The sequence below is a fragment of the Bos indicus x Bos taurus genome, chromosome 13, assembly GCF_003369695.1.
Source record: "Bos indicus x Bos taurus breed Angus x Brahman F1 hybrid chromosome 13, Bos_hybrid_MaternalHap_v2.0, whole genome shotgun sequence".
Lineage (NCBI taxonomy): Eukaryota > Metazoa > Chordata > Mammalia > Artiodactyla > Bovidae > Bos > Bos indicus x Bos taurus.
The window spans coordinates 12,681,211-12,704,208 of record NC_040088.1 but is presented as its reverse complement, the minus strand read 5'-3'; the positions used below and the strand labels follow the sequence as shown (position 1 = coordinate 12,704,208).

The 22,998-nt window shown below is 46.0% G+C and overlaps 1 protein-coding gene across 10 annotated transcripts in view; it reads right to left on the bottom strand.

Annotated features, from left to right (window-relative positions):
- The window catches only part of PTPRT (protein tyrosine phosphatase, receptor type T), a 1,160,479-nt gene that overhangs the window by 75,712 nt on the left and 1,061,769 nt on the right, over window positions 1-22,998 (bottom strand). For 8 of the 10 annotated variants that reach the window (XM_027558515.1, XM_027558518.1, XM_027558520.1 and 5 more), the window contains one exon: window positions 20,718-20,908. In XM_027558515.1, the coding sequence (XP_027414316.1) occupies window positions 20,718-20,908 (191 nt within the window). The remainder of the gene's footprint in view (window positions 1-20,717; window positions 20,909-22,998) is intronic. The other 2 variants (XM_027558516.1, XM_027558525.1) reach the window with 1 other exon arrangement.

Sequence of the window (22,998 nt, the reverse complement as noted above, 5' to 3'; positions counted from 1 at the left end):
GCCTAAGGAACACAGTGGGGCAGCTGGGGGAAGAGTCAGACAATCAAGGGAAGAAAATCAATAGAGGGTAGATCCATGAACAAGTAACCACTGCAACTGGGCTTAATCTCATGGGCCCATCTCGTGCCTCAGAGTTGTCCTCCCAGTGGGAGAAGGAAGTTGGGGTGTTCATCCACCGGTTCCCGTAAGTCACTGTTGAGGTCAGCTCTTAGGAAATCCCTTGGCGCTTCTGTCATGCGCAGTAGGCAAGGTGCGCATATGCTTTTTGTCTTCAGAAAGTCCTGAGGCATAAAGACACAGGAGGCGGGCACTGGATAGGCATACATGGGACCAGTGAGTGGAAGGGAGGCAGGCAGGGCACCAACACGTCTACTTCAGACATGGGTTATGATGGAGAGAGACAGGTGAAGGCTGACTTACAGGCGGTGGGTTGGCAGAACTGAGTGGAGAGTCACATCTTTTACTGCAATGGAGAAGAAACAGATGGGGAAGCAGGAATTAAGTGTTGTGTTCTGGGTATATAAAGTACTTAGAACTATGCCTAGCACTCGCTTCTGAACATGTTCAAAATAATAAGAACAGTGGCAGCAGCCGCCAAGTTTGAGATGATTAGTCAACATCCAACCTGAGATTCTGACTAGGAAGTTGGATACAGAAGGTCAGAGTAAGAAGGAAGGAAGAGATGAGACTCATCAGTTTAAGAGAAAATAGGGACATCCCTGGTGGCCCAGTGGTTAAGAATCTCCCTGCCAACATAAGGGACATGGGTTTTATCCCTGGTCTGGGAAGATTCCACATGCCACAGGGCAGCTAAGCCTGTATACCACAACTACTGAGCCTGTGCTCTGGAGCGTGTGCCCTGTACCAAGAGATGCCGCAGCAACGAGGAGCTCGTGCAGCACCACCAGAAAGGAGCCCTTGCTTGCCGCAACTAGAGAAAACCCTCGTGCAGCAATGAAGATCCAGTGCAGGCAAAAATAAATACATAAATTAATTAATTAAAAAGAGAAAGAGAGAGAGAAGACAGACAAGGAATGAACCGTGTGAAGTGACTTAACAGAGTTACCAGCCAAGTATCATGGAAACACTGGGGAAGGAGCAGCCACTTATTTCACAGAGAAGAAAGAGGGGCGTTTCAGGGAGCGGGAGCAGCTTCAGAAGCGTGAATGTCAGACCACCTCTTGATTACTGCCCTTCTCTCCTGCCTCTGGAAGAACAAGCTAGCTGTCCCGCTCAGTTGGCCCCTGCACTGCTTCTGAGACTGGATTTGTCACCTCTTCAGCCTACACAGCTCCCTGTCAGCAGGGCAGGAGAGAGGAGCTCCCAGCCATCTGAATACACCAGCATTCACTGTGCCTACCTATTTCTTACCAGGTCTACATTCTGAGCAAGGAGGAGTCTGTGACCCGATTGGTCAGAAATTCAGCCATTCAGCAGGTGATGTTTTACAGGCAGGCAGGACCACTATCTCTTCCAAGCCCAGACCATTCAGGATGCCCCCTTTTCCGCTTCCAGTCTCCTATGTCTATTTCAAGCCAGCCTAGGTGGGTCTTTTCGTGGTGCAGGAGTTGGCAAGCTTTTTCTATAGCGGGTCAGATAATAGGCGGTATGGGATTGGTAAGTCAGGGAGTCTCTGTTCCAACGACTCAAACTCAACTCCGGTGTTGTGGAGCGAAAGTGAACGCAGTCGTAGACACAGTGCAGACACAGGGGCGTGGCTGCGTTCCACTAAAACCTGATTTACAAACACAAGTGCTGGGCTGGATTCAGCCTGTGGCTGTAGTTTACTGAGCTTTATTCTAGAAGCATGATCATGTTCCTCAGCTAGGCAGTGGCTGGGTAGATAGAATGGGTGTCCATTCTGTTACCAAGCCATTCCAGAGTGAATGGAGATGGGGTGACAGGTGCTTGCCCGGGCTAAGCCATGTTCTCCAACTTAGTTTTGCCCAGGGTTTTAGACTGGGATAACAGGGCACCTTCCCAGCTATTACTTGATCAGAATGTAGTTCTCTGGGTGTCAGAAACCCTTCGACTTGTACCCTGGAGAAGCAAACAGGCACGAGGCTCTACGCTAAATCTGCGTGTGAAAAAAGTGTTAGGGAGATAAGAGAGTGCTCATTCTGCAAGTGGAGGACTTGCGTCTCCTTTTCCTTCTCTTCATCCTCTGCTTACTCCTCGTTGTAATTGACCATCACCCTGCATCCCTGTCATCACCAGCACAGGCCACCTGTAGAATGCAAATGGTTCCTGCTTTTGCATGGAACTCTTCAGAAGCCAGAGTCCAGCCTTGGCCTTATCCTCTCATCCCAGCTCTTTCAGGCAACTTGCCAGGCCTCTATATTCCTGGGTCTTTGTAGGGGTTGGGTGTGTTGGTCTCAGTCGTAGTAATGGACTTCCTGGTGTTTATCTAATTAATTACATCCACCCAAAGTGGTGTGAAACCAAGCAGAGCACCCTGTGAATGTTTTCATATTTTTTTTTTTTTGGAAAAATAAAAATCTGCTGGCCACCTATTATGTGCCAGGGCTCAGGTTACAGTTAGCTTAAGGTTTCGTAATGGCTGAACATTAGAATTGTCTGTGGAAGCTTTAAAACTCCCAAAGCTGTGGCCCTACCCCAGACCACTAAATCAGCGTCTAAGGGACAGAGACGCCAGTAGTATTTAAAACTCCCCAAGTGATTCTAATGTGTGGCCATGATTCTTGCAATAGTGAATGTACCAAATTTATCAAAAGTGAGAAACACTTTCCCACAAGTCTCCTCTGGCCTTGGTTTTGCCTCTTCCAATCCATTCTCTTGTATAATCAGAGAAATCTTTCTAAACTGTGAATAGGACCCAGTTATTCCCCCTGTCACTGTCTTCAGGATAAATTCCAAACTCTTAAATACAAGATCCTTAATGATTTCACCCTGGCTGCCCCTCCAATCTCATTGCTTACCCTTAAATCAATATATCAATGATTAGCAACTAAACACAATGCCACAATTTCAGGTGTTATAAACTTGTGAGACTGACTAGACACATGCTGTTCCCTCTGTTTGAAGTTTTCTCCCACCCGAGTCTGCCTGGTAAAACTCTTACATATCCTTCCAAACCCGGTTCAAGCACCTTCTCTTTTGTGAAACCTTCCTTGCTTACCTTCCCACCATGCCACTGTGTCCCAGCTAGTCAGTTACTTCTGTTATTATACGGACTGTTTACATCTGATGATTTGAATATCTTATCTAGGTAACTCACTCTAGATAAGTGGTAGCATCTTATTCACGATGGTATCTTCATAAACCAATGCTTTGTATTTCATATGTGCTTGAATCACCGCCTTTGAATAAATGAATGGATGGATAGATGAAAAAAATAGTGGGTGAGGTGGATGCTGTGCAGACAGAAGGCAAAGATCCTGGAATCTGAGAACTGGAGGTGACCTTTAAAATAAGTTATCTGTGCTCCTTCCTACAATGGGCTTCCAGGCAGCTGATAAAGTGATCCCTAACTCTGCTATTTGGATGCCCTCAGTGGTGGAGAGCTCACTACACACAAAAGCTTTTTTCTTCGCTTTTGGACAGACCCACTGGGGCTTTTCATTTACCCTGTTTCCATGTCCCGTGCCTTTACCCTGATCCATGGGGCCCCTCGCATGCTCCCTCTGCACTGCGACACTGCAGAGGTTAATGAATGTCCCCGTCCACCCCCTGGGTGAACACAGGCGTATGTCCACCTGGGGCCCGGGATGGCACAGTTTGGCAGTCCTTATCCAGGCCATGCTCTTCAGGATAAACCCAGTGTGGCGATCTCCTCTGAAAAACCCTAAATGGTCCTGATGAGTTGTGCTGAGTGGCACTTCTCCGTAGAGACCACAGAGACTGCTGGCACAGCTCTGAGAGCCTCTGTGTCCCCCTGGGAGTGGCGGGGGGGGGATGAAGGAGAATGGGTGGGCCCGGGGGCTGGGATGACGTTGACAAAGGCAGACAGGAAACACCACGGAGCTGCCCAGGAGGGAGTGGTTATGACTCCTTAAATTGCAGACTTTGATCACACATCCATTTCCATTTTTAGGGAGCTACAGTCTAATAGGGGATAATCTTAGGAAGGGAAAAAACACGAGGGGGTGAAAGTATGAAAGGGAGACTCCTCTCCATCTTCAAAGTGAGCCAGCTGAGGGGCATTATTTTTGCATTAGTGGCTAGTTACAGTAGATTGACCAGGGAATGGTGGCAGTCATTAGGAGCTCATCACATTCTTTTGAAACCAAAATTGCCATCTCATTACATTCATCCATTATCAATCTCCACTTTCCTTTTCTCACCCACTTCTCCTGAGAGTGCTGAGCTCTATTTTTACACTTTTCCCTGAGTGTGGAAATGCTTCTAACTCCTCTGGTGTTGCTTTTCTCAGGCGGTCAGGTTTTTTCAGTCCTACAAGGTACATTTGGGGATGCCTGCCTCTCTGGAGGCAGCTGTAGCAACCACTGAATCCTCAAAAGGATTCAGATCAGCACAGTGAAGTCCGGAAACAGGAAATGACTGACCCAAGAATACATATCAGGTGAGCTCATCTTCCCTTTACCCCTTCTTCTTTCCTTTCTTTCCTTGTGACAATCTGAGTACCAGGACCGTGCTAGGTCCCAGAAATAATAAAAATGGACACAGCAGATGAGATCTCATGGGCTTTTTGTCTAGTTGTATGAAGATGCAAACAATAAACAAGATAATTCTTACTTACGACAAGTGCTACAAAGGCAGCAAACGAAGTCCTGGGATAGACAGTGACTCAGGATAAGGGAGCAAGTTAGGCTGGCTGAATCGGGCAGGACTCTGAAAAAGTGACATCTGAGAAGGAAAAGCGCAGCCCCTGACTTCTGGGAGCTGGCCTGGCACTCCCAGCTGGACCTTGGTGCTTTCCTGCTGAACATAATTTCCCTGAATGCCAACATCAGACACGGCAACTCTGAGACCCAGATGGAGCAAGGCAAAAACACGACCACTCTGTGGTTATGCTTAGTTGCTCAGTCATGTCCGACTCTTTCTGACCTCATGGATTGTAGCCCAATAGGCTCCTCTCTCCATGGAATTCTCCAGGCAAGAATACTGGAGTGGGTAACCGCTCCCTTCTCCAGGGGATCTTCCTGACTTGGGGATTGAACCCAGGTCTTCAGTACTACAGGTGGATTCTTTACCGTCTGAGCTACCAAGGAAGCCTATTCTAACATAAACAAAGGCAGGAATACTGTCCATGCCAAAACCCCACCCCTATCCTGGCTCCTATGAGTGACTGCTGCTCCTTGTGCCAATTTCAGCTTTAGCCTCAAGCTTGTGCCCCTTCTAATAAGATTTACTAAGGTACCCAATCCTACCACTTCCTAATGGTGTCCAGTAGAACAAAGCCCCACATCGCCTAACACAGCCCACGTCCTAGAAGTCCTTTCTGACATCCTCTTCCTGAGATGTCCCACAGTTTCTAGGTCTAGATTGTTCAACTCCAGTAGGTCTCACGGTTGAGCTGAAAAATAGATGATAAGCAGAAGCCAGCCGTGACAAGAGCTGGGGGAAGAATGTTCCAGAATGACAGTGGGTACAGTGGCCCTGAGATGGAATGAGGTTGGTGTGTTCTGGAAATTGAAGGGAGGCTCTCCAGAGTTGAGAGAACGTAAGTGACATATGAGGATGGTGTGTTGCTCAGTTGAGGTCTTGTGAACCACAGCCAAAGATACAAGATATTTTAAGTCAACGGGGATACTTTGGACTTTTTTTTTTTTTTAATAGGGAGGCTAACCAGTACCAGCATCATGACAAGTGGCTAAGAGCACTTGCCTCTTGAACCCTCCCTTTACCCTTCTTGACAGGCTTCACAGACTGCAGGATAAGACTATCACCTGTCACTTGTCCCAGACCAACTCTTCTTTTGGTTGCATTCCAGCCACCATCCCTCCCAGTCATGGAGCTGAGGTCCTCTGGAGCCAGTGGGAGCTCGGATCCCCTGACCACACGTCTCAGGCTTCTACTGCCCGACTCTGCTGAATCACAGCACTCTGTAAGCTACCATGGTCTCCCCCATTCACACTTCAATCTCCTGTTAGAACTGAGAATTGGCCCTCATGCTTGCCTGGCTGATTCCTCTTCCTACCTATTGGTTTGATCCTATTGAAATATGAAAGTCTTTTCTGAAACTTGCCACCCTTCTTTGGACACTCTGCTCAAGCCTCCTTGAGTTAGGCCCCCAGCAGTAAGACATCAGGACACAGGGCTTCCAAGAGCAGCTCACCTCCGATCCACAGCTGAGAGTGCCCTGATCCATTCCTTTCACCTGTTCATCCACTAACCTCAGCAGATTCTGTTACAGCTACGATGCCCTCCTTACTCCCTTCAGCCTGGCTATATCCCTGGAGATAATTGGATATGATATGCCCTGGCATGCAGCAAAACCAGGCCCAGGCGCTGTTGACCAGGCGGTTCCTGGCTGACATTCCAGGGCACAGCTGAGGGCTTGCTTCCTCCAGGATGAGCCCACCCTGCCAGGTTTTCCCTGGGCAGGAGATCCCATGACTCTCCCCATTATTCCACTCTTCTGGTGCAGGGAAGACCCTGGACAGTCTTCACCAAGGAGAACCATCTTACCTGGGTCTTTCCCTCATGTATAGCGTGAAAAAAAAAAAATCTCTGGCCATGCATATGAGACAGGGACAGGCAGAGCTTTGCAAAAGGCAGACAGACTAAAGTGTTTGCATATTTTTACTGCCAATCATTTCACCACTCCAAATCTCAATGAACTTTTCTGACAGTTAAGTCAATAATGAAACCTTCAGGTGAGGGGCAGAGGGGAAGACTTGACTACACAGGGGCAGCAAGTAAATCTTTTGCTGATGGAACTCTTCTGTATCCTGATTGTTTGGGTGTTTACATGACTCCATGCATTTGTTTAAACTCATAGAACTGTACACACTGCATCCCTCCAATAAATATTGTAGCATGTATTAATAAATTAAACATAATACACCCCTGGAGTTTTACGATGATTGGTGACGACCAGAGATAGTGCTCACAGGTAGCTGGCACATGACAGGTATTCAGACTCTTCTGCCCCAAGGATAAGCTATCAAGCCTCCTGGGCTCACTCCCAGAATTCATTCTCCTGCTTCCTACTGAGCAGAAACACACAGTTTATTGTCACCAGATCAAAGACAGGGGGCTCCCTGAACATCCTTCCTGGTTTGCCTCAGACGAAAGGGGTTCCCAGGATGCAGGACTTTTGTTTAAAACCGGGACCATCCTGAGGTCACATGCACACTGCTATATTTAAAATGGATAACCAATGAGGATCTGTTGTACAGCACGTGGAACTCTACTCAGCGTTATGTGGCAGCCTGGATGGCAGGGGAATTTGGGGGAGAATGGATACATGTATATGGATGGCTGAGTCCCTTCGCTGTTCACTTGAAACCATCACAACAGTGCTAATTGGCTATACCCCAACACAAAATAAAAAGTTTGGAAAAAAATAAATAAAAGCAAAAAAAAAAAAACAAAACCAGGGACCACCCCAAACAAACTGGGACAAGTTGGTCACCCTAGGTACAGGCAAGACACATATTCAGGGAGTGAGAAGGAGTTTCATCGGTCATTGGAAGCCTAAGGTCTGGTCTCAACTGTGGTCCAAGAGTTTGATAAATACCCATGTTTACTGAAGACCATGGTTAGCTGATGGATGGCAAGAGACATCATGGATGGTTGTACAGGTTGTACATAACTCAAAATCATCACACCTAAGTGAACACCATGCATCTGGTAGGCATGAGAGATTTCTGTACATATTATGAACATTTTCTGGAAGGTGATAAAGTCAAGTATCTTGAGACAGGTGTATTTTTTGCTATTTCACTCTAAGGTGCTCTTTGAGTTAGCAGTGGCCCTGGCAGAGGCCATGCTTTCAACAAATGCCTCCTCCTCTGCTGAAAAGAGCACACCTCAGATATTATAAATGTGGACAGAGAAGGCAGGGGAGGATGACTAATGACGTCTGCTCAGAGTGGCATCAGGAGAGCAAATATTATTGTGTGCCGTGTCACTAAGTAGACGGTAATTTATGAGTTCGGCAGGAGATGCTGAGTTGAAAATCAGATGGCAACAAGATGGGGGTATTTGTCTGTGACAGAAGCTTGGAACAAGCAGAAGAGTTGAACGTGTGTCTGCATAGAGAGTCACAGAGCTCTCTTTAAAAGGCCCCATTAAAAGTGACACGATTTCCTTTAAACGACAAATTTTAGGTCAGTGGTTCTCACACTTTGGTAGGGATCCAGACAGTCTAGAGAATTTGGTAGCATGCAGAGGCCTGCACCCTGTCCCACATCAGTGAACCAGTGTCTCAATGTTCTTTACTAACTCCAGGTGGTTCTGACACATAGCACCGTTTAAGAACTGCTGTTCTGGGGGCTTCCCTGGTGGCTTGGTCATAAAGAATCTGCCTGCCAGTGCAGGAGACATGGGTTTGATCCCTGGTCTGGGATGATCCCATACGCCGTAGAGAAACTAAGCCTGTGTACCACAACTACTGAGCCTGTGCTCTAGAACCTGGGAACCAAAACAACTGAAGCCCAGGTGCCCTAGAACCTGGGTTCTGCAGCAAAAGAAGCCACAGCGATAAGAAGCCTGTGCATGACAATGAAGAGGAGCCCCTGCTCTCTACAACTAGAGCAAAGCCCACGCAGCAAGGAAGACCCAGCAAAGTCACACACAAATACATAAATAAAATCATACATATAAATAAAAAAGGACCACTGCTTTGGGTAGGAAGGTAGATGGAATCAGCAAATTCCTGGGGAAGATTGACCCTAAGGACACTCTACACACCTACAGAGATAGCCCATGGATATAAGGGTCTTTCTGTGTCAGTTTCTTTAAGAAATACTGCCTTTTAACTTTCTGAATGGAACTATTCTTTTCTTAAAAAAAAAAATTATTATTTTTTTTTGGCTGTGCTGGTCTCTGTTGCTGCATGGCGGGTACCTCTAGCTGAGGTGAGTGAGGTCTACTCTTTACTTATGGTGTTCAGTTCAGCTGCTCAGCTGTGTCTGACTTTTTGAGACCCCATGGACTGCAGCACACCAGGCCTCCCTGACCATCGCGAACTCCTGGAGTTTACTCAAACTCATGTCTGTTGAGTTGGTGATGCCATCTAGCCATCTTGGGCTTCTTATGTGGCTGAGCATGGGGTCCAGGGTGCGCGAGCTCAGCAGGTACAGCTCGTGGGTCTAGAGTGTGGGCTCAGCAGTTCAGTGCACAGGCTTAGTTGCCTCGTGGCATGTGGGATCTTCATGGATCAGGAATGGAACCTGTGTCCCCTACATTGGCAGGCAGATTCTTAACCACCGGACCACCAGGGAAGTTCTGGATGGAACTATTCTTATTCACAAATTGTTTTCACCAGTACTTTGCAAATCAATTACATTAATATTTGGTATTACTATACTCAACGATCAATACAAAGAAATAGAGGAAAACAACAGAATGGGAAAGACTAGAGATCTCTTCAAGAAAATTAGAGATACCAAGGGAACATTTCACGCAAAGATGGGCTCAATAAAGGACAGAAATGGTATGGACCTAACAGAAGCAGAAGATATTAAGAACAGGTGGCAAGAATACACAGAAGAACTGTACAAAAAAGATCTTCACGACCCAGATAATCATGATGGTATGATCACTCATCTAGAGCCAGACATTCTGGGATGTGAAGTCAAGTGGGCCTTAGAAAGCATCACTATGAACAAAGCTAGTGGAGGTGATGGCATTCCAGTTGAGCTATTTCAAATCCTGAAAGATGATGCTGTGAAACTGCTGCACTCAATATGCCAGCAAATTTGGAAAACTCAGCAGTGGCCACAGGACTGGAAAAGGTCAGTTTTCATTCCAATCCCAAAGAAAGGCAATGCCAAAGAATGCTCAAACTACCGCACAAATGCACTCATCTCACATGCTAGTAAAGTAATGCTCAAAATTCTCCAAGCCAGGCTTCAGCAATATGTGAACCGTGAACTTCCTGATGTTCAAGCTGGTTTTCGAAAAGGCAGAGGAACCAGAGATCAAATTGGCAACATCCGCTGGATCATGGAAAAAGCAACAGAGTTCCAGAAAAACATCTATTTCTGCTTTATTGACTACACCAAAGCCTTTGACTATGTGGATCACAAGAAACTGTAGAAAGTTCTTCAAGAGATGGGAATACCAGACCACCTGACCTGCCTCTTGAGAAATCTGTATGCAGGTCAGGAAGCAACAGTTAGAACTGGACATGGAACAACAGACTGGTTCCAAATAGGAAAAGGAGTATGTCAAGGCTGTATATTGTCACCTTGCTTATTTAACTTGTATGCAGAGTACATCATGAGAAATGCTGGACTGGAAGAAACACAAGCTGGAATCAAGATTGCTGGGAGAAATATCAATAACCTCAGATATGCAGATGACACCACCCTTATGGCAGAAAGTGAAGAGGAACTAAAAAGCCTCTTGATGAAAGTGAAAGTGGAGAGTGAAAAAGTTGGCTTAAAGCTCAACATTCAGAAAATGAAGATCATGGCATTTGGTCCCATCACCTCATGGCAGATAGATGGGGAAACAGTGGAAACAGTGTCAGACTTTATTTTTGGGGGCTCCAAAATCACTGCAGATGGTGACTGCAGCCATGAAATTAAAACACTTACTCCTTGGAAGGAAAGTTATGACCAACCTAGCTAGCATATTTAAAAGCAGAGACATTACTTTGCCAACAAAGGTCTGTCTAGTCAAGGCTATGGTTTTTCCTGTGGTCATGTATGGATGTGAAAGTCTGAATGTGAAGAAGGCTGAGCGCTGAAGAATTGATGCTTTTGAATTGTGGTGTTGGAGAAGACTCTTGAGAGTCCCTTGGACTGCAAGGAGATCCAACCAGTCCATTCTGAAAGAGATCAGCCCTGGGATTTCTTTGGAAGGAATGATGCTGAAGCTGAAACTCCAGTACTTTGGCCACCTCATGCGAAGAGTTGACTCATTGGAAAAGACTCTGATGCTGGGAGGGATAGGGGGCAGGAGGAGCAGGGGACGACAGAGGATGAGATGGCTGGATGGCATCACTGACTCGATGGATGTGAGTCTGAGTGAACTCTGGGAGTTGGTGATGGACAGGGAGGCCTGGCGTGCTGTGAGTCATGGGGTTGCAAAGAGTCGGACATGACTGAGTGACTGAACTGAACTGATTACTATACTATTTTCCATATGTTTCAGAGAAGAGAGAAGAGCAAGATGCTGGCTTTACCTCCAAGAGGCCTATGGTTTGCTGGGAAAGCTCATACTAGGATACCTCTATTCCTCCCATCCCTGCGTCTGTGATCTCAGAGACCCCTGAATCCCATCCCAAGCTATAACCTGTTGGCCCTGTCCACACATTTTCTCTATCTTCACATGTGAGCTTTTGGGAGGTGTCTCTGGGTCAACAGCTCTCCCCTAAACTTGAGGTCAGCTAGAATTAAGGGGTGGACTGGCAAAGGGTATGTTAATTGTTTTTTTTTTTTTTTGGTTAATTCTGTTCAGGAAAACTGTGAAAACTTCCTATTTATCTCCCCAACTAGTTTCATTTTGAGTTTTCTCATTTCCTAGACAGGCATCTTTGTTTCCCATGTAAGAGGTGACTCGCAATATTTCAATCCCTTTATGTTTCTGAGCCCCTAAATGTGTGGTTTGCTTTGTCATGCATACTTTTTTTCAACTCAGCCTTCTTCTTTTCTTCAACTCAGTGTCTCATCTTTTAGAAAATTTCTAATTGTTCTTGAAGTAATAACTGACAAAAAGCAAAACTAAACAACAAAACCTGCTTTCACCCTGGACTGCCCTTTCTCAAAGCATGCTAACTAGAGTGCTTTTATATAATTACATGGTGTGGTAAGACCATGTGCTTCCTTTAAAGTAGGGTATTTACTGTTTTTATCTTTCTAACTATCCCCAGTACTCTACTCAGTGTAAGGTACTCAGTAGGTACTCAATAAATGTTTCTGGCCAAATGAAGCATAAGCATATATCATCAGGCTTCAGGAGTCCATGATATATAATAAACATTTCACAGAAGATAAGACATGGACCCAGAGACGGAAGAGTCTCACACAAGTCTACCCATCGTGTCAGGGGCAAATTGAGAACCAGGGCTTGATTCTCAGTTGAGATAGTTTTCTATGGTAGCACCTCAAAATTGCTCCTTTGATTGGGGAGGGTTCCAATTAAATAGAAAATATCTATTTGCTATGTTGTAAACAGAATACCAAGTGGAAAAATAAAAATAAGCTCAAAGGAAAAGTTTCAGTTAATAGTCTCTTGAACATGAGCCCTTTCTTAACAGGGAAAACTTCCAAGTCTGAAACCACATGATGTGTTTGGGACACCTCTGGAAATGGCCCACTTTCTCCTTATTTTAATCCATGGAACATGGACTGAAATAAGCAGGTGGAATCAGGTCTTTCTATTTTGGTCGTTTTGAGTTTCCAGAGCTGGAGAACAAGCATGGTATTCCCTTTCATGATTTGGGCTTCTGCCACTAATTCCCTGTGTCCTTACCCAAGAATCACTTATTTGCAAATTGAAGAGCTGGACCAGAACCCAGAGGTTACCTACAGTGGGATGTTTTGTGACTCTCTTACCAAGAGAAGGGAGGAAAAAAAAAGTTGTAGAAGCAGAAGGTCGGCTCTGTCTTTGCTTGGGTGGCTCTGAGCAGAGCAGAGGGCACCTGGGGGTGATTTGAAGCATCCATCTCCATGGTTACACTCCATCAAAGCTGCCCGCCCAACACCACCCACAGACGACTAACAAAGATGGCAACACTGGCCACTGGCCTCACCCCACACAAGCCACGCACACAGCGTGTCTGCCCAGAGCTGGAAGATGAACAAATGTTTGCTCTTCATTAGGCTGTATCATATGCCTCACAGCTGTTCCTTGTTGCCTTAAATAGTCTTAATGGAGCTGTAATAACCAGATACCTTCTGGTTTCCCTACTGGGCTTGTTCTATTCATTATGACAACAGGCTGGCTGGATTGGACAGGGATTAACACAATTCTCTTCCTTCTCTCCATCACAAAGTCACCGCATCTTCTTTCCCAGCATCCTTCCCAAACTTGATATTCAGCTGACCCTGATAGTGGCTGGGGTTCTAGGACTCACAGACAAACCTAACTCTCCAGTCAACATCTGTTAACATTTGATGGTACACTTAGGGTTTCTGTTTTATAACTGGGGGAAGCTGGGGGAATTTGGGCTGGGGGTGATAGGAAGGGGAGGAAGGAAGACTCTGAGATCCAAGATCATGTGCAGAAGCCCCTTGACTTTAATGTGGCTGTGTTTCAACAGCAGGGTAGATCTGAGGGGTCACCACATGCTTCCATAGGCAACGAACGTCACCAGCAGTCAGTTCTGCGGGTGAGGGCAGGGGTCTGTGGGCACAAGAAAGGCAAGTGCTGGGGACTCCATGGGTCTCCTGAGACCAGCGACTCTACCTTGAAAGTACATTAGAGTCATCTGGAGAGCTTAGAAAATATTGATCCCTGGATCCCACTTTCAGAGATTCTGATGTAATTAGTCTGAAAGATGGCCTGGGTGTTGGTGTTCTTAAAACTTCCCTGGGTAATTCTAACATGCAGTCAATGTTGGAAGCTTCTGATCTGTATGGGAAGTGCAGTTAATTTGCCTTAGGCCTCCTTGAGTACTTAGGAACACAAGGCCCCCTGGTCAGTCATGGCAGCTAAGGCTTGAGACATAACCAGCAGGGTGGGAGCCCCAGAGAGTGAAGTCTAGTGGAGATACGGGTAGGATGGAGGAGCCACCTGGCCTGGACAACTGGTTCCTACTGAGACTCCCAACCCTGCACGGACAGAGCACTCTTTGGATCCCTTTGACCAATGCCTGCACTCTCATTGCATAAATATGAAAAGGGAGGCCTGGAGAGGAGGAGTAATTGGCCCAAGGTCACCCAGATACTTAATGAAAGAGACAGGACTTGAACCTAGGCATTCTGACTCTCAGTTTAGGACCAGTCATGCATTATTTCAAGTCACTGAACTTAAAATATAGTATATATTCAAGTTTACATGCTCAAGAGAACAAGATGATTTTATGGCTCTATATGAAAGAATGTGTGTGGGCTTAACTGGGCTCAGGGCCCAGTCTCCTGGTTCAGGCAACTTCATACTTTCCTTGAATTACTGTTCTAGCTGCCTACTTGTTTCTGGTTCCCCTGCTCTGGTCTGCGACAAAGAGTTGCATCCAAAATGTGAATCCAACTTAAAAAATCCTGCTTTTTTCAGTAGCTCCCCATTACTCCTGGAGTAAAATTCAAACTCCTCAGCCTGACAAGACCCCCTTTCCCCAACCCCATGCCTGTTAACAATTCCAGTCTCATCTCCTTCTATGCTCCCTCCTATTTCTTCAGCTTTGACTTAGACTTCATGTCTTCCAGAAAGCCACTGGCCATCCAACCTCTCAGGCTAGGCTCAATGCATGCCACCTCCACGGGTTCTGATAGCACTTCGTTCAGTTCAGTCGCTCAGTCATGTCCGACTCTTTGTGACTCTTTGTGAGGTTGCTCAAACTCATGTCCATCGAGTTGGTGATGCCATCCAACTATCTCATCCTCTGCCATCCCCTTCTCCTCCTGCCTTCAATCTTTCCCCACATCAGGGTCTTTTCCAGTGAGTCAGTTCTTCACATCAGGTGGCCAAAGGATTGAAGCTGCAGCTTTACCATTAGTCCTTTCAGTGAATATTCAGGACTGATTTCTTTTTGGATTGACTGGTTTGATCTCCTTGCAGTCCAAGGGACTCTCAAGAGTCTTCTCCAACACCACAGTTCAAAAGCATCAATTCTATGGTGCTTAGCTTTCTTTATGGTCCAACTCTCACATCCATACATGACTACTGGAAAAACCATAGCTTTGACTAGACAGACCTTTGTCAATTAATAAATGTCTCTGCTTTTTAATATGCTGTCTAGGGTTGTCATAGCTTTTCTTCCAAGGAGCAAGCGTCTTTTAATTTCATGGCTGCAGTCACCATCTGCAGTGATTTTGGAGCCCAAGAAAATAAAGTCTGTCACTGTGTTCATTGTTTCCCCATCTATTTTCCATGAAGTGATGGGACTGGATAGTGCTCTGAGGATGCTTCCATTGTGCCATTTTACTAAATAGTGAACTGGTCAGTTTATATGCCCATCTCTAAGAATAAGCTCTATGAGCTCAGTTGGTAAAGAATCTGCCTGCAATGCAGGACACCCCGGTTTGATTCCTGGGTCAAGATCTGCTGGAGAAGGTATAGGCTACCCACTCCAGTATTCTTGGGCTTCCCTTGTGGCTCAGCTGGTAAAGAATCTGCCTGCAGTGTGGGAGACCTGGGTTCGATCCCTGGGTTGGGAAGATCCCCTAGCAAAGGGAAAGGCTACCCACTCCAGTATTCTGGCCTGGGGAGTTCCATGGCTTGTATAGTCCATGGGGTCGCAAAGAGTCAGACATGACTGAACAACTTTCACTTTCCCCATAAGGCAAAGACTGTACCTTGTCTCCTCAGTTCCTGGAGACCAGTACAATGCTTGGTCCAGGAAAAGTGCTTTAACATCTTACAGTTGAAATTCTGTGAGACTGAGTCCTCGGTCCTCATCTCTGTCTATATTCACTGACTTTGAACAGCCACATATCATCTCTATGTCAATGATTCCCCAGATTTTCTCCAAAGTCCAGGCTTCTTTTCCAAATTCCAATCTCATACATCCAGCTGCCCACTCTTCATCTCCACTAGGATATCTATTGGACAGCTTAGTTCAAAACGGAACTCCCCATTCCTTCCTTATCCTCACTGTTCCACCTGCAGATTCCCATCTCCACTGGTGGCAACTCCATCCTTCCAGTGTCTCAGATAATAGCCCTGGAGTTACCCTCGACTCCTCTGTTTCTCTCAGTTGCCATGTATAATGTGTCTGTTGGCTCTTAAAATACATGCATAGTGCAACCACTTCTCACCACCCCTGCTGCCACAGTCCAGGTGAGTCACCGAGCTCCTGCAGTGGCCTCTCAACTGGTTTCCCTACTTTTACACGTTCTTTCCTTTGTTTCCATTCTTCAAATAGTAACTAGAATCAGTCTTTCAAAATAATGTCCGGAAATTATCACTTGTCTTCTCAAAGCTCTGCAGTGGCTTTCTATCCCATTCAGAGTAAAAGCCTAAAGTCCTTATAATGGCTTATAAGGCACTATTTGGTCAGGCTCCTTTTATTTTTCCAACTACACCTTCTATTACTTTTTCTCCACACATACTCTGCTTACTCCATGACCTCCATGTACATGCCAGATATATTACTCCCTTGATCTGGACTCTTACTCTGGATATTTTTCACAAAGTCTCTGCCCACATCTCATAATTAAAGACGGTCCTTTCAGTCTCTTTAGGGTTGGAACCTCTTTCACTTCATGTTCCTGGAATATACCCTCTCCCTTCCTTGTACTCTTTCATTTCCCATGGTACTTACTTGTGGAAGATTGTATAAGCCACAGATTATATTTTCCAATTGCTCCTGTTCTGTATTACCTTTTAGAATCTTGCAGCTGCCCCTCCCTTCAACAAGAGATGGAGTCTAGGGACTTCCCTGGTGGCTAAGTGTCCAAGTGGCTAAGATTCTGCACTCCCAATGCAGGCAGCCTGGGCTTGATCCCTGATCAGGGAACCAAGATCCCACGTGCTACAAACTAAGAGCTCATACGCTGCAACTAAAAGACCCCACATGCCACAAAGAAAGCGGAAGACCCCATGTGCCGCAACAAAGACCTGGTGCAGCCAAATAAATAGTAATAACATACATTTTTTAAAAAAGGGATGGAGTCTAATTCGTCTTCCGTAGAATGTAGGCAGTTATTGCTTGCTTATAACCAATAGAAGGTGGTAAGAATGTTCTGTGTGGTGTCCAAGTGTAGGTCACAAGGGGTAACACATTTGCCAGTTTGTTCGCTAGCAGGCTCACCAATGGAGCCCTGCACCACCACGGAAGAAGTTCAAGGATCTTGAGGCAAGCATGCTGTGAAGAAGCCAGGCTACCTGAAGAGGCTGAGTGTAGGTGTTCCAGCTGGCTATCCCAGCTGAGATCCCGGATGACAGCCTACATCAGCTGGTAGCCATGTGAGTGAAGACACTTCCAGACCACTTCAGCCCTAAGCCATAGAGCCTTCCAAGTCAAGGCTTCAGACATCACGGTGTAGAGACAGACTATCCCTGCTGTATCCTGTCCAAATTCCTGATTCACTGAATCAACATGCATGATAAATTGGTTGTTTTACATCACTAAGATTTGGGGTAATTTGTAACACAGTATGTTTTTACTGTCTACCATACCATATTATTTACTAACACATTACAATAAGTTATTGTAAAATAACAACCTTATTAAGTCTATTGTTTATTTTGAGGTTCCTCTGCTAGAACACAAGTTTCACAAGGACAAGGATCTTCGTCCGTTTTTGTTCTCTGGCATATCCCAGATATCTAGAACAGTCCTCGGGAATAGTAAATACTCAGTAAATATTTAATGAACAAATTTGTAAGTGACAGAAAAATTTAACTGAATTTTATAAGACACAGCTTGCTACAGCTGAGAGGTCTCTTATATGTCAATTTGTCAAATCCACTCATTTGTATGAAAAAACTGAGCAGAGTAGGGGAGTGACAGGCAACAAAGAGAGCACACGGTGTGTGGCTCCAGAGTAGGCCTGGAGGCCCGGGGATCTTCTGTCTGCAACAGGAAATGGTCTTCAGGTAGATGTGTGATGCTTTGCTCAGTCTGCAGCTTCCAGACATCACAGGAGCCTTGATGATCAAAACAACATCCAGCTACAGTTAGTGGAAAGACGCTGTGGAAAGATTCCTATTAAGTAATGTCTTCCAATTAACCTCCAGTTAATCAGGAAATACTGTTAACTAGAAGCTAAGCATTCAAGCTAACTAATTAATATAATTTGAAATGATTGAGGGCAAGTCTATTCTACTTAATGCTATTTCTGGTTGAAGTCCAAATGATGGAACAACATGTATTGTTTTCTCTTTCACTATAAAAGCAGTTAATTTCCATGCTAGAAAGTTTGGAAAATATAAAAAAGCACAAACACACACACCAAGAAAAAAAATATCAACCCAAATCCCACCACACAGGGATGGATGCTTTTAAAAGTGACATCATTCTGGGTGTCAATGCACCAAAATTGTCAAATATATTTGTATTTCTGTTTTCAAATTTTAGATTGCAAGTTCTTAGAACAGTGTTTCTCAGGCTTTGACTACTTGGCCCCCTTTCAGATAAGCCACACAGATCGATCCCTTAATGCTATTTGAAAATTTAAAACAAAAATTATGACTGATGACTTATTCAACCTTCAGGATATTGACTATAGCTTTATAAACAACACACCCTCTCCTGACATTCGCTCAGCAGACAGATCTACACAAGTGAGTGCAAGTGCATACGTGTGTCCCCCTTCCCCCATCACACATGAGTTCAGGGCTCGGGATTGAGGCAGGAGATAGACGGGCCCCAGGCTGAGCAGCTCCAAACAGTCTCCCCCTGACACTTCAGAACAAGAGGTACCAACAGAGCCCTGCTTGAATAAAAGATAAGCTGATCACATTTTTTCTTGTTCTTGTGGTCAAGGAGATATCCCAGACCACATGTGAGCAGAAAAGATACTCAGGGGTCAAAGGAAGGAGGGGGGTGCCAGCCCATAATATGTCCTGCCAACCTCCCAGAAACCCTCACACTAGAAAATTCAACCCTCACACTAGAAAATTCATCTTGGCTGAAAGATGTGCATGCACATTGGAGAGGGCCCTGAGTCAGACCAAATATGGACATGAGCAAGATGACTGGCTGACAGGACCTGGAAAATTCCCCCATATAAGAGAGCTAAGCCACTCCTATTGGGCGAAAAACTCTGAGTCCACCTGTGGATTCTTCCACATGTATGTCACTTCTAATAAACGCTTTACCTGCTTCACAATCTTTGTCTCTTTGCTGAACTCTTTTTTCAAAGCAAACAAGGACTGAGGTCCTGCTTCCAGCTGCTGTACCCCACAGCCCCCTGAGACCAAGATCATTCAAGCAACCTCCTAGGACATAAGGCCCAGGGAGGCGAGGTGATGGGACTATCTCCTGCGATTCTTACCCAATATCCTCCCAAAATTTATAGATTGAATATGTGAAGAATGCTGTTTCACTTAGACCATATTTGAAATTAACTGCTAGCTCTCCTGAGCTGGTAATTACTTACATTCATTGACATAAACGTTTTTGTTCTCATAAATGTGTCAAACGTTCCCCTTGCTACCATGTTTTACACTCTCATAAAGTTTTAGGACCAGACAGGCTCTTAGTAATCACCGTATCCAAACTCTTCATTCAACTAATAAAGACTTTTAAAAGTCAGATTGCAAAACCAGAGGCCATGCAGTTTGTTGCATTGGAATCTGGACCCCTCCCCCATAGTCTGGCACAATTTCATGACCTCACACAGCTTCTGAAATACTGCTGTGTAAGCTCTTTCTCAGAATACAGTCTGAGAGTTAAACTTAGTCCTCAGTACCAAGAATTGCAAATGCGTAGCATCTGAGTCAACGCATTTTCACTGCACACACTGAACTGAACCTAGCATATCTGGGCCACATGCTGCATGTGAAACAGAAAAAACACACCACCACCACAAGAAAACCTAGTGCAAATAACCCAGAGCTTGGCACACAGTAAATGCTCAAAAGATATTTTGGGAAAGGAGGAGGAGAGGGAGAGAGAGGAAAAGAGAAGAAAGAGATGCTCTTTCCAAAGCTGCTTGCAGCTGTATTCTGACTGGCACAGGAAGGGTGCAAAATTCCTCCAGGGGAATGAGATGCTCTTTAGGGCAAGAAAACATCTTAATGAGTTTCTCCTTTTTTCATTCGATTTTTTGTTTGCAAAAGGTGAGGCCTAATGGGCAAGGAGTGAAACAAAAGGAGTGAGATAAAGAAAGCTAAATTGTTCCACATAAAAAAAGTAAAGGGAGTGTGGGAGTTCTCTTTTGGCTGCTAGAAAAAAAGGAGGAGGAAAAAAAGGAAATTTTGAGGACACTAAAAAGAACTTTGGGGAAGGAAGTGGATAGAGACCTGTCAGGTGACCAGAACCTCAGAAGGACTTGCATTCAGGTGCTTCCTGTACTGCAATCCTGTGATTTCACAAACCTCAGTAACAACTGCTACTCACAAGTCCCTGGCAATAGGGACAGGCTGGGGAACAAGGTAAGGGATGTCCAAGGCAAGGATGCAGAGGAGGTACAGAGAAAGGGGGGATGGCGGTCACCAGATGAGATATTGACTGGGGGGGTGCTGAAAACACAACAGCAGCATGGCCATGAGGCAAGAGGCGACCAGGAGCAAGCAGACCTCCTAGAAATCACTGGAAGGCAGGGGACATCTCCTGGTTTTTCTTCAATGTGTAGGATGGGGGCTCAAGCCATTCTCTCTTCCTATTGAAGGAAGATGTGACTCCAAACTGATGCAGCAGATCAGGGTGGGAACTGGGACAGTGTATTTCTGACATGCTGCCGGGACTGCTGATGCTGCTGGACCAGGGACCATACTTTGAGTAGCGAGACCAGCATCCAGGAGGCTTCTGCGCCCACCAGGGAGTTTCCTGCAGGGTGGTCTCTTACCTCATACTCCTCCTTGAACCCGTAGCCCTGGCCCCTCTTCATCTGCGTGATGTGCTGGAGCAGGTCAGCCACCCGGATGGCAGGCTGGAACTGGTCCCGGGGATAGCTCATCTCCACGGGGTCGCAGGCTCGGTAGGGGTGAGTCTGGATCGTGAGGGTGGGCTGCGCCAGCTCCCCGCGGCTGCCATCTGCTTCAAAGAGAAGGAGCAGAACAGGCCATCACCTATAGGAGCTTTGTCCTCTGTCCTCTGTCCCTCCCCCAGCTTGACATGGGGAGGACCGAGGGAGCTAACTCAGGACGGCTGATCAGGGAACTTCAGAAAGAACAGAGATAGTGGTTTCCCTGGCCTGGCTGTAGTGGCGGGTTTAAGAAAATAAACAACCAACCAACCAGTGACACAATAACCTGCGGTCTATTTCTACTTCAAGGGTGCATCTTTAGGGAGTAAAGCCAAGCTTCCGAGCTGGCTGTCAGCTCTGTCCGTCCTCCAGACTTGTCAGGGTGGTCGTGGCCAATCCAGGCCAGTCCAGAACCAGTGAGAAGCCGGCAGGCTGGATACTGGGAGCACCCTCCTGCAGCCTGCCTGGAATGTCTTGGTGGTCCCTGGAGATCAGAGCTACTTGTCTGCTTCTGGTCCATTTGACTGTATCCTTGCGACCTGGTTTCTCTACCAGTTTGTTGCCTTCAGGTTGTAACCTGGGAGGAACTGGAGCCAGTCTTGGATCCACAGTAAAAAGCAGGGACCCTCACCCTCTCAGCTGCTCTCTCCAGCTATGGCATCTGCAGTGTGATCATTTTCTGCCTACTGTCTGATTTCCCCAGCAAGTAACACTCTTAATCCAGGAGTGATGCTGTACCTACCTCACAAGTAGAGAGGCCTGAACCTCCTCCTTCAGCTACTTCTCCCAGGCCCGGGCCGTATACCTGATCTCCTTCATCACCTCTCCTTGGCATAAGATCTATAATCTCCCCTGCTAACAATCTTTAGACACACTGAATTGAGTTCACTGCCCTGTATTAGCTGGGCCACCCTCAAAACTGATGCCTGTTGAGGGTGGAATTTGAATTCTTCTGCTCCCCTTGTACCAGTAAAACCATATTCTTACCCTCTGAACTCCCTGCCAGCCACACACCGTCAATCTTCTAGGGCCAGTGCATCTCATCCAGAACCATTCAGGCTTGGTCTCTCCTCCCAGAGACGTGGACAGTCTATGCCCTAGACCGCTGTGTTTGTGGTGTGCATGATGAGGACTGCCAGATTTAATGTGTCTCACCCAGATGTTTTCAGACACTGCAAGGCACCAAGGCAGACCCCACGAGGTCTATGCCACACTCATTTCCTGGGAGGTTTAGCATGTATTTCCTCATTTTCTGCAACCTGTCTTTTCAGAATGCATCTTTCAGTTTGTCTCGATGTCACAATAATCCATCAAACACTGATTCTGTAAAAGTGAACTTTCCTCCTATGCGTTGCCATGAGCAAAGCTGTTCCTTGTAAGGAAATGATTGCCAACAGAAGGATCTAGAACTTACAGGTTTATGCACCAGGAAGATGTAAATGTAAGCACATGACGTAAGAAGTTGAGATGTAAGCACATGTTTCCTGGCAAGCATGAGGAAAATACAGCTTATTTTTCTCCTCTGATGTGAGGTCATAGGTAACTCATCTGCACTGGCACTGCTTCAACACAGAGCTGGCAAATGTGGGCACTGTGTCCCTTCTCCATCACACCCTTGTGATTGGGAGTTAAGGTTTACTGAGACTTCACCCTGTGCCAGGGACTCTGGCAGGCACTGGAAATGCTCGGAAGACAGGTTTCACCCTTGACAGTCTAGTACAGCGGTCCCCAAGCTCTTTGGCACGAGGGACTAGTTTTGTGGAAGACAAATTTTCCACGGATCCAGGGTAGAAGATGGATTTGGGCTGATTCAATTGCATTACATTTATTATGGCCCAGCTGATCTGACAGGAGGTGGAGCTCAGGTGGTAATGAGAGTGATGGGGAGCGGCTGTAAATAGAGAGGAAGCTTCATTCACTCGATGGCTGCTCACCCCTGCTGTACAGCCCAGGTCCTAACAGGCCATGAACTGGTACCAATCTGTGGCCCAGGGGTTTGGAACCCCTGTAAGGTGGACAGACAAGGAGACCCAGTGGAAGCACGAGAAGAGAAGTGGGAAAAGCCAAGCACATCTATGTAAGAGCAAGGAGGCTGGGATGGAGCAGAAGTGGAGGGTGGCGAGGTGATGGGGGCAAAGTTGTAAGAGATGGTGTGAGGTAG